At 49.1% G+C, this 11,414-nt stretch overlaps 1 protein-coding gene and 1 pseudogene across 1 annotated transcript; both read right to left on the reverse strand.

Annotated features, from left to right (window-relative positions):
• Positions 1 to 1,789: 1,789 nt before the first annotated feature.
• Positions 1,790 to 4,237, reverse strand: LOC143861550 (uncharacterized). The gene is made up of 3 exons (XM_077372461.1): positions 3,911 to 4,237; positions 2,729 to 3,631; positions 1,790 to 2,308 (listed from the first exon to the last, which is right to left on the reverse strand). The coding sequence occupies exons 1-3, from the start codon at positions 4,235 to 4,237 to the stop codon at positions 1,790 to 1,792; spliced, it is 1,749 nt and encodes a 582-aa protein (XP_077228576.1).
• A 5,371-nt stretch (positions 4,238 to 9,608) lies between these two features.
• Positions 9,609 to 11,139, reverse strand: LOC143861551 (GRAS family protein RAD1 pseudogene; annotated as a pseudogene).
• Positions 11,140 to 11,414: the final 275 nt, after the last annotated feature.

The raw sequence follows: 11,414 nt of genomic DNA on the forward strand, positions 1-11,414 counted from the left end.
TATGTAGCTAGACTTGTCTCAAAATCTGCTGCTTTTTGTTTATGTGCTTCTGACTCCTTCCTTACTTGCAGAAATGAAGACACAATCAACGGTCGAGAAGATAAGGCAAGGAGCCCAGCCCAGGGCGCAGGAAGGAGTTCAACAGGCACTTCAAGAGCGCCAAAAGAGGAAGGCGTCTGAGTTGGCGAGCCCGGCCCCCTCACGAGACACTGCGCCACGCCCGGCTCAGAAGGCAAAAACCACGGTGAAGCTAGTGGGCCCCTTCGCTCAGGGAGGTGGTTCTTCTAAATCTGGTGGCACATCCACTGGAACTGGGGTTGGAGCCCGTCCTCCTGTGAGGTCGAGTGACAATGTTTTCCGGCCCAATTGGGCCGTTCAGAAGGATGACACCGGACTGGGCGAGAGTCGAGTCACGGCTGAGATCGTAAGCAAGTGTCTCCTTGCAAAGGATAAGCAACAAGTTATCCACGAGCCGCCGGCTACTGGCGAAGAGGCGGTGTTCTCTTCACTCTATCAGGTGATAAATTCGTTCACTCTCTGTCCGTCTTTTGTTTTCTTCCTATACTGATGCTTGTCTCTGCCTGCAGATTGGTGTGTACTACAAAGATCTTAAGGAGAAGAGCAAGAAGTTCTCCGATGCCATCACCAAATCTGAAGAGGTGAACGGAAACTGGCCACTGAGGTCAAGGAGCTTCAGACGAGCATCGGACGGGTAGAGGCCGAGAAGAAGCTACTGGCGGAGGATCTGGCCTCCGAAAAGCAGAAGCTGGATAAGGCTGCCGAAGCCATGGATGCCCAGAGAAGGAGAGCCAAAGAGAGGCAGGAAACGGCAGTAAAGGGAGCCGTCGAGGCGAAAGAAGCCGAACTATTCAGCCTGTCGAGTGAGGCTTATAGTCTTGGGTATTATGACTGCCTCCAAGAACTCCAGGCGTGCAATCCGAACTTAGTGATGGCCAATCTGTCTCTACCTTCCAGGCCCACAATTGTTGACGAGGAGCCAGAGGCCCCCGCCAATACTGCTGCTGATGCCGCCGTTGACACCGCCACCATCCCCGATGCCTCTTAGTATTTCTTTCTTTCTGTGCTGGTCTTTGAGACCTTATGATCTCTTATTTGTTTTGTTGTTTTTCTTTTTGACGGCCTTCAAGGCTAACCCTGTAATGGTCCTCGAGGCCCTACATTTTGATGAATGGAATTCTATTTATCCATATCTGTTTCTCCTGTCTCTCTGATAAGCTTTAGTTGAATGACTTGCCCGGCTTGCCCCCTAGTTTTAATAACCTGGGGTTGTAGACGTTTGATAGCATCCGAGTTTTATTAACTGGGTTTCCAGAGTACCCAAGTTTTGTGAACTGGGTTTCCAGTGAGTACCCAGGTTTTGTGAACTGGGTTTCCAGTGAGTACCCAAGTTTTGTGAACTGGGTTTCCAGAGAGTACCCAAGTTTTGTGAACTGGGTTTCCAGTGAGTACCCAAGTTTTGTGAACTGGGTTTCCAGAGAGTACCCAAGTGTTGTGAACTAGGTTTCTAGTGAGTACCCAAGTTTTGTGAACTGGATTTCCAGTGAGTACCCAAGTTTTGTGAACTGGGTTTCTAGTGAGTACCCAAGTTTTGTGAACTGGGTTTCCAGAGAGTACCCGAGTTTTGTGAACTGGGTTTCCAGTGAGTACCCTAGTTTTGTGAACTGGGTTTCCAGTGCTAAGAGGAAAATTTGAATCTGCAAAAAGAATGATTTATTCATATTATTATAAACATAATTTACAAAATCACCTATTAAGCCGGGTGGTGTGTCTACTGATAATATCTTCTAAGGTTTTTGGAGTTCCATGCGTGGAGTAACAAGTGCTCCTCCAGCGTCTCTAGCTTGTAGCTCCCGGGGCGGATGATTTCTTTTACTCGATATGGCCCCTCCCAAGTCGGGGAGAGTTTCCCGACTTTAGTTGGTTGAGATACTGCTGCCCTCCTCAGGACTAAATCTCCTGTCCGAAATTCCCTGGGGCGTATCTTGGAGTCATGATAGTTGGATACTTTCTGTTTGTAGGCGGCGACTCGGATTCGAGATTCTTCCCGGATCTCCTCTAATAGGTCGAGATTGGAGCGGAGCCCGTCACTGTTAAGCTGCTCGTTGAAGCTGGTGATTCTAGGAGACGGAGTGCCTATATCGACCGGGATCACAGCCTCTGTTCCAAAGGAGAGGTTGAATGGCGATTCACCAGTTGGCGTGCGAGGAGTGGTGCGGTATGCCCATAGAACGTGATAAAGCATGTCTGCCCAGCGGCCCGCTTTGTCGTCCAGTCTTTTCTTTATCCCCTGAAGCAGGATTCTATTAGTAACTTCCGTTTGCCCATTGGTCTGGGGGTGAGCTACTGAAGTGAACCTCTGTTCGATCTTTAGGTCAGAGCAGAACTTCCGGAAGTTACGGTAGTCGAACTGTTTGCCGTTGTCCGTTATCAAGGCACGGGGAATCCCAAATCGGCAGACTACTGATTTCCAGAAGAAGTTCTGCACATTTTGCTCTGTGATTTGGGCTAGAGGTTCTGCCTCCACCCACTTAGTGAAATAGTCGATCGCCACTACCACAAACATGCGCTTTCCAGAGGCCGGTGGGAAAGGGCCTAAGATGTCCATCCCCCATACTGCGAAGGGGAGTGCACTGATAATTGGAACCACTGCTACGGTGGGCTGGTGGATGGTGGGAGAGAAATTCTGACACCTCTCACACCTTTTAACCAAACTCAGTGCATCCTGCCTTATGGTAGGCCAATACAGTCCTCTGAGCAGCACTTTTATCACCAGGGCTTTGCCCCCCAGATGTTCTCCACAAATTCCTTCATGCGTCTCCTGGAGTGTATATGCTGCATCGCCCGGCCTAAGGCACTTCAGATATGGGAGAGTATAGGATCTCTTGTACAAGATGTCACTGCTGAGGGAGAATCGGGCGGCTCTTTGTGTCACCTTGCGGGCTTCCTTTTTATCTTCGGGGAGTTTGCCGTTGCGCAGATAACTGATGATCTCGTCCATCCAGCACGGCACATTTTCTACCTGCATTGTTTCCGCGGCTTTACTTTCGATGCTGGATCTTGGTAGGAACTCCATGCGTATGCTCCCAAGGGTGGTATATCCAGAGGCAGCCAGTTTTGACAGTACATCTGCCTTGGCATTTTCTGTTCTGGGTACCCTGATAACCTCGAAACTTTCAAACTTGCTGGCGAGTTGGCGGACCTTGGAGACGTACTTGATCATACGCTCGTCTCGAGCTTCGTAGACCCCCTGAATCTGGTTTGCAACCAGCTGAGAGTCACAGTATGCTTTTAAGTCCTGGGCGCCGGTTTGGATTGCAAGGCTCATCCCTGCTAGGAGAGCCTCATATTCTGCCTCATTGTTGGATGTGCGGAATCCAAACCTTAAGGCATAATCCGCAGTGAAGTCATCAGGTCCGGTGAGGATAAGGCCAGCTCCACAACCACTTTTGTTTGAAGACGCATCGACATGTACTTCCCAAATTAGTGCGCTGGTCGCGGAGCCCTGCTCGGCTGACGGATGGATGGTTTCTATTTCAGATCCCTCTGCTATACATTCTGCAGGAGCTGCTTCCTCCGCAACTGGGAGCTGCACAGCTTCAGAATCGACGAACTGCTGGGGGATGGTGCACTCAGCCACGAAGTCTGCGAGTACTTGAGCCTTGATGGCTGGCCTAGGAGCGTACTGAATATCGAACTCGCTTAGCTCCACGGCCCATTTCACAAGTCGTCCGGAGATATCTGGTCGATGGAGTACTTGCCGGAGTGGCTGATCAGTCAAGACTTTTATGGTGTGGGCTTGAAAGTAAGGCCTTAGCTTCCTGGCCGCCATTACCAGCGCGTAAGCCAATTTCTCGACCCGCTGGTACCTTATTTCTGCGTCGTGAAGAACCTTGCTAACATAATAGATAGGCTTTTGCTGTCGATGCTCTTCGCGGACGAGGACAGCTGGCAGAGCCGTGGAGCTAATGGAGAGATACAGAAATAGCTCCTCGCCCGGCTCCGGCTTTGTTAGTAGTGGTGGGGAGGACAGGTACCTCTTCAACTCCTCAAATGCGGTTTGGCATTCCTCCGTCCAGGGCGCAGTCTTGAGTCCTTTGACCGCACTAAAGAAAGGCAGGCACCTCTCCGCGGACTTGGAGATAAAGCGCCCCAGTGCGGCTATCATTCCAGTGAGCCGCTGGACTTCTCTGATAGTTTTTGGAGCAGTGAGCTCCATCACAGCCTTGATCTTTTCTAGATTTGCTTCTATCCCTTGTTGGCTTACCATGAAACCCAAAAATTTTCCTGAGCTGACCCCGGAAGTGCACTTGGTAGGGTTAAGTTTCATGCTGTGCTTTTTCAGGACCTGAAATGTTTCTCTGAGATCAGATACATGATCCTGCGTACTGCGACTTTTGACCAGCATATCGTCCACATAGACTTCCATGTTACGGCCGATCTGGTGCTGAAAGAGTCGGTTCACCAGCCTTTGGTAGGTAGCTCCGGCGTTTTTGAGGCCGAAGGGCATAACACGGTAGCAATAAGTCCCTTGATCTGTGACGAAGGAGGTCTTTGGTATATCTGATTCGTACATCCTGATCTGGTTGTATCCGGAGAAGGCGTCCATGAAGCTCAACAATTCGTGACCCGCAGTGGCGTCGATAAGTTGATCGATCTTTGGGAGCGGATAGCTGTCCTTAGGACAGGCCTTATTTAGATCGGTGAAGTCGACGCAGGTCCTCCATTTTCCATTTGTCTTCTTGACTAGGACTACATTTGCCAGCCAGTCTAGATATCGAATCTCGTGAATGAAGTCAGCCTTCAGAAGCCTCTCCACTTCTTCTTTTATCTCCTGTCGCCTTTCAAAAGCGAAATGTCTCTTCTTCTGCTTAACCGGTCTACACGTTGAATCAACACCAAGCCTGTGCGTACTGATCTCTGGATCAATGCCGGGCATATCAGCGGGAACCCATGCAAAGACATCTGCATTGTCTTGGAGAAACTCGGTGAGCTGGTGCTGAATGCTGCTACTGAGAGAGGAGCCGATCAGAGCAACTTTCTCTTGTCTTCTGGGCACAGCGGAATGGAGATGAGGTCTTCAGTGGGTTGAGTCCCGCTGAGTTCGTTCCTTACATCGAATAGTTCGATTGGTAGTGATTCCACTGCATTTTTGCCCTTCAGTGCCATCGCATAGCACTCCCTGGATTGAGGTTGATCTCCTCGAACTTCCCCCACGCCACTGGGCGTTATGAACTTCATCTTCTGGTGGTAGGCCGAAGCTACTGCACGGACCAGGTTCTGGCTAGGCCGTCCGAGGATAACATTATAGACAGAAGTGGCCCTTACTACCAGGAAGTTGACCATGGCAAATGCTTGGCAGGGTGGCTCTCCGACAAGAACTGAGCTCAATCTGCCCCTCTACTTTCACCACCTCTCCGGAGAAGCCAAACAGGTCTGAGCTTGCCGGCTTCAGGCGGTCGTCTCCTATCATCATCTTCTGAAAGGCGTGATAGTACAAGATATCCGCCGAACTCCCGTTGTCAATGAGAATTTTCTTTACTTCCCAGTTGGCGACGAGCATGGTTACAACCAGTGCATCGTCGTGAGGCAGTATGAGGTTGTCCAAATCTGCATCTGAGAAGGAGATCTCATTCTCTGTTCGTGTCTTCTTGCTGGTCGTGTGCACGGTGTTGATCCGTCGTGCATACGCTTTGCGGGCAGCGGAGGACGTGCCTCCAGCGGCAGGTCCACCCATGATTGTACCAATGACACCCCTAGGCTGAGATCGAGGCGCCTCTGGCTGCGTGCTGGGCGGCTGAGGAGTTTTGTTCCGAGCAGGGGGCGGCTGCGATCTTCAAGGGCTGCGGCCTCGGGGGCTCTTTTCCCTGCGCTCTTGCTTGCGGCCATCAGTTCGGATATACTTTTTCAAATAACCCCGGCCGATCAGCTGCTCAATCTCCTCTTTGAGCTGCCAACACTCATCCGTGTCGTGACCGTGGTCCTTATGGAACCGACAATATTTCGATGGATCTCTCCTGTTTCCTTTGGAGATCATTCTAGCAGGCCACTTCACGAATTCATCTTCGCTGATCGCAGCCAATATATGTTTTCTGGAGGTGTTGAGAGGTGTGAAGTTCCCTTCTCTTCTTTGCGGAGGTGGAGACTTCTCTCTTCTGGGAGGTTTATCCTCCCTGCGCTGCTTGGGGGGATTTTTCTCTTCAGAGGTTATCCTCCGATTTGAATTAAGGGCTGCCAGTGTTTCTTCCACCGTTATATACTCCTCTGCCCCGGCCATGAGGTCTGCCAGTGAGTGCGGGTTTTGGCGAGCTACTGAGCTCCGGAAATCGTTGGATCTGGCGCCCGCGAGGAGCGCGTTTGTAGCGGCTGAGGGATCTAGATTTGGCACTTGGAGTGCCCCTCTATTGAAGCGGCTGACAAAGGCTTTCAGAGGTTCATTATCCTCCTGCCGCAAGGCCATCAAGGATGCTGTTGTTTTCCTTGGCCTGCGGCTGCTCATGAAGTGGCGGACCAGATCCTCCCCGAAGTCATCGAAGTTGCTGATGGAGTTCGATTTGATCATTGAGTACCAGTCTCGTGCAGCACCAGTCAGTGTCGTCGGGAATGCTCTACAAAGGAAACCATCGGAGGCACCGTGGAGGAGCATCATTGTTCTGAATGTCTCCAAGTGGTCACGGGGTCAGTAGTCCCGTCATACTGCGGGACGGTTGGCATTTTGAATCCCCTGGGTGCTGGAGCACCCATGACGTCGTCGGTGAACGGCGTTTTACTTGAAAACGCCCTGGAGGCGGGCCGGCTCTGGTCCCTTGCCAGTTCCTCTATTCGGTGGTCCATCTCCTCCATTCTCTGTAGCATCGGATCAGCTCTATGGTCCAGGGGCCTGACTCTTCTCACCGATTAGCTTGCCGCGGAGCCGGACTGACTTTTCGAACTCCTACGACGAGGCCGTGACTTCATTGGTGGTGCTCGTTCCTCGTGAGCTCGGCGCCTTTGTGCAGAGCGAGACCGCGACCTTTGACGGCGGTGAGGCTCTGTCTATGCATGCCTCACTGTGGGGTGATGGACTTGTCTGGTGGAGTGATGAGTTCGATCCTCATCATGGCGTGATGACTCTCCCCTGTTTGTCCTTTCTTGGACAGATTGTGGAGCTTCTGGAGGAGGTTGGGGAGGAGTCTGAAGTAGTTGTTGGTACTGCCCAACGAGAGCCGTCATTTGTTGAAAAAGAGCTTGAACTTGCTCCGGAGTGGGCAGGGGATTCAGATGTTCTGAGCGAGCAGGGCTCTGCTCAGCGGTAGCAGAGGCTGCCACTAGCAGCGAGGCGATTCGTTCACTTCGGGTCCTGCGAGGCAGCACGGCTTGATCAGTCCGTGTAGCTGGTACCCGCGCATTCTTGCGCCCTGCCATTTTTTGTGAGATGTTTGAGAACGGCTTTTAGTTCTGCGTCCCACGGATGGCGCCAATCTGTTAGACCGAAAATCGGTAACAGGTACGACAGTGACGTAAGAGCAGAGCTGGATGACCAGAGGAGCTGAATCCTGAGGAACCGGAGTGAGGTGAGATGAAGTGGCTGAGTCCTGCTACGAGGGCTGAGTCCTGCACAAGGCAAGCGAGGTCAGAAGACCAACTCGGGTTTTACTCCGAACAGGCCCTTCGACACTCAAGTCAGTATGAGTAGGAGTGAAGGGGAGAGTCTCAGAGTTTTGGGGTGGAGAGGGTTTTTCGAATTACCCATTGGTTTGAGCTTTGAACCCCTATTTATAGGGGAAATCGTGGTGACGTGAGATGACCTGTGCGAGGACAGGTGGCGGCCTGTGAGAGGCTGAAGTTCACCTACTCCAGGACAGGTGGCGGCCTGTGAGAGGCTGGAGTTTACCTACTCTAGGACAGGTGGCGACCTCTGAGAGGCTGGAATTTTTACACCCCATCAATTGGCATGCAAACCACTATTATTAAATTTTTTTGGTGGCTTTGTAAATGGGAATAATTATATGGTTGGTGAGCAAAAATGGTGAGTGATTATAAAGAAAGTATTAGAAAGACAATGCAAGAGGGTGGGCGTGGTTTAAAAATTTTCAGGACTGGATGAATGATCAGGGTATGAACTAGACCTAAAAGTTTGGTGGATCCGCCTGCCATCCATCGATGCACAAACCAATCAATTGATCAGGGCCATCCAATTAAAGAGTCACCTTTTAAATGACCAGGGTCAAGTGGTACAAATGGTTTATAGTAACTTTATGCACCAAATTTCCATCTATATTCTCTAGTATGTGCATCAAATGATTCCTCGTATTGTTGTTATGTGATGCTTTTTTTTAACCGAGAACCTATCTAGGAACCTTAGGCGGCACCTTAAATTTTATTAATAAGACAAAATAGTTACAAGAGGAGGACATAGAACCTTCCTCAATTCCTCTAACCCAACAAGATACAAGACAAGAGAGGAAAAATGAAACCCCTATACCCTTTTACAAAGAAACAACCAATACTTATTTGGTGCGAATAAATGGAATAAATACCTAATTGGCCACATCTAACAGCTCCTCTAGAGCTTTTGGGGCGAGTAGCTCATTCCCAAGAAACTACATTAGTGTTGGTGCATAAGCGTAATTGGCCAAGCAATCCGCAACATGATTGCCTTCCCTGAAGATCCCTTACGTCTTTTGCATATAGTGAATGTGCCAAGAGCATCATTCTTTACCTTTGAAGATAATGCAAGGACTAGACTATCAGATTCAATCCACATTTTTTTCAGTACTTGAAGCAGCGCAGTAATGAAAACCATCTATCATAGCTCTAGCTTCAGCCAGCATGTTATGTGCTGCTATTCTTCATTTCCAACATGAACAGCATTGGATCTTGGGGGATCCGTCTCTCCCAAATATATATAAATTTAGGGATTTGCCATTCAATTTCGTGGCCGACCTTTTCATGAGAGAACAGCCACGCATGCTCACTTTTCAACAGATTTTATCTTATTCATTTAACTCATTTAAGGTGGCTGTTCTCTCATGCAAAAGTCAGCCACGAAGTGGTTTCCTACGAAATTGCCTAGCAAATCCCATAAATTTAAAGTTTCTTCTTATAGGTCGCCATGGGATCCGACAATCAACGGCACCTTTCCCGTTGATATTTTGATCGTCCGGAGGTGGCGAGTGGTTTAAGCTTTCGGCTTTGAGCTGTAACATCAATATTCGTGGATCAAATGGTGTATGTAAATTGTAAATTCAATCCAATTGTTTCTTAACCATAGCAATTGATTAGAGTTATACTTGTTGTTCATGAAAGAAATGAAAGAATTTTTATTAATGCAGACAAAGACATACTTTTTATTTTATCTGTTCACCACATGAACTGCCACACTCATCTTTTATTTACCACGATTCAGTAGACTATTGTCGCTGAAGGTATTCATGACTACTAAGTACTACTCTAGTAGTAATTAGCTTTATTCTAATCCAAGTTCTACTAGATTGCTACTAAATTTGCCAAAAGATCTCATGCGAACCGCGAAAATGATTAGTTAATACATGCTAGTTCTCCCATAATTTACTACGGCATAAAGGAACGACAAACTGGGTCACAGTAATCTAGCATTTCCAGCAAGAAGCCGCGACAATTGGCCTGGATTTCCAACCAAGAATAAGACACCCTTTCTCTTCTGCAATGGTGTAACCTTCAGAAACCTTGACCTTCCCCATCCATTGCTTGGCCTGACCAATCATCTTTAGGGCGCAGGATGCGGCTCATCCTCCTACACCACTGGTCCACCCTCTCATGTCGCTTCAACCACTCCTGCCCCTCGCAACTTACAATGTTTTTATCTCCTCCGCAAAATAGAATTGCTCCATCTTCGCCCGTCTAGTGTCGTACTTAGGTAACATCGCATCGAGCGAGTCGAAAATGGCCGAGTAGTAACGCAATGTCTCCATGAATCTCCCTAGAAAGAACAGTCCATTATGGCTCGAATCCTGTTCTACGAGGACTAAGACCTTCGGCGAAAGCTCATGAATTGTCTGTAGAACTGAATTAAGAGCCCGGCCGCTCTCTTTCACGACGCAGTGCAACTGAAGAATGCTATTCACAACCAGGACCTCCCCATCCACAAGCTTGAAACTTTCTGCACTCAAGTTCTCTAAATTGCTTTCCACAGCAGAGAACTCAAGGTGTATCCCATGAGCTTGCGCATAAAGCTTGAGCTCATCTCCGATGGATTGGAGGCGTATGCCACAAGGGCCAACGCCCGTTATTCGGACCGAACGAGGTGGGTTGTCCCCGAGGCTGGCGAGGCTATGGATTAGCCTGCGCCACTGGTGGCCATGTGGTAGACCAAGCGACATGCCCAAGTCTACCACATGCACCAAACTCTCTCCCTCAAAGGCTTCCAATATCAAACTGTTGGCCACAAAGTGGCCAAATTGGATATGAGGGCACACCTCGTAGACGAGGTGTGACGCCTCTTCTTTTTTCTCCAAAGCTACACAAGTAGCTATATTAGTAGGGGCTACAACGCCGACCGTGCCCAAAGGCTGAACCAAAGCCAAGAGGTCGGCGAGCCCCTGGACAAAGCAGGAAGCAACGCGTTGGAAGGAAGTTCCAAAGACCAACACGTTAGAACGAGGCTCGGTTAGAAGTGCCGAGGCTTGTGACCTGTCTCGACAGGCCACGGCCTCGGCACAAGCTATGAGTAATTGAACAAGCCTCATCCCATCACCACCACCTTCCTCCTCACTTCCTTCTCCATCATGACCGAGAATGGACGCCGCCTCTTCCATTGCCTCGGCTGCGAGGAACCGCCGAGTATAAGTCCATATGTTCTCAGAATTGGAGTCGCGGCAGGCAATTCAACTGTTTGACACTCCAGTGACCACCAGTGCCGCCGCTAGAGACACTATTATTACCTCCGACGGATTCGTTTTCATCGCCAATCATCACCTTAAGCCACTTATTTGATTTAATCCCATCTGGGGAGGTGTCAAACCAGGTGGGGAGGCTGTTCTCTCATGTGGGTAGATGGGGAAATGGATAGATAGCTATGGCTGATAGACTTAAATCAAGACCAACACCACAACCCATTTCCTCACTCTCAAATTTTTTCCCAAGACCAGCAACACAACCCATCTCATCACCATCAAATTTCCTCCCATGATTGTAGGTTTCTTTGTTGACTGAACTGGTTTGGTGGAGCCATACAGTACAACTGGCTTTCTTTCTTCTTTAAAAAGATATTCAATAAAGCTCTAAAGAGCCCCATGCAAGGGGTGGCTAATATATACTTGAAAACCTGTCATTGTAAAGGGGGAGGAAACCAATGCTGCCTATTCATTTTGGAGTAATGCTAAGCAGAAAAAGATAGACATGGAAATAAATTAAGGAAGAAAAACTTGTGTGGGCTT

This window comes from Tasmannia lanceolata, unplaced genomic scaffold (genome assembly GCF_043159265.1).
Source record: "Tasmannia lanceolata isolate RefF3 unplaced genomic scaffold, GAP_Taslan_0.1 ptg000037l, whole genome shotgun sequence".
NCBI lineage: Eukaryota > Viridiplantae > Streptophyta > Magnoliopsida > Canellales > Winteraceae > Tasmannia > Tasmannia lanceolata.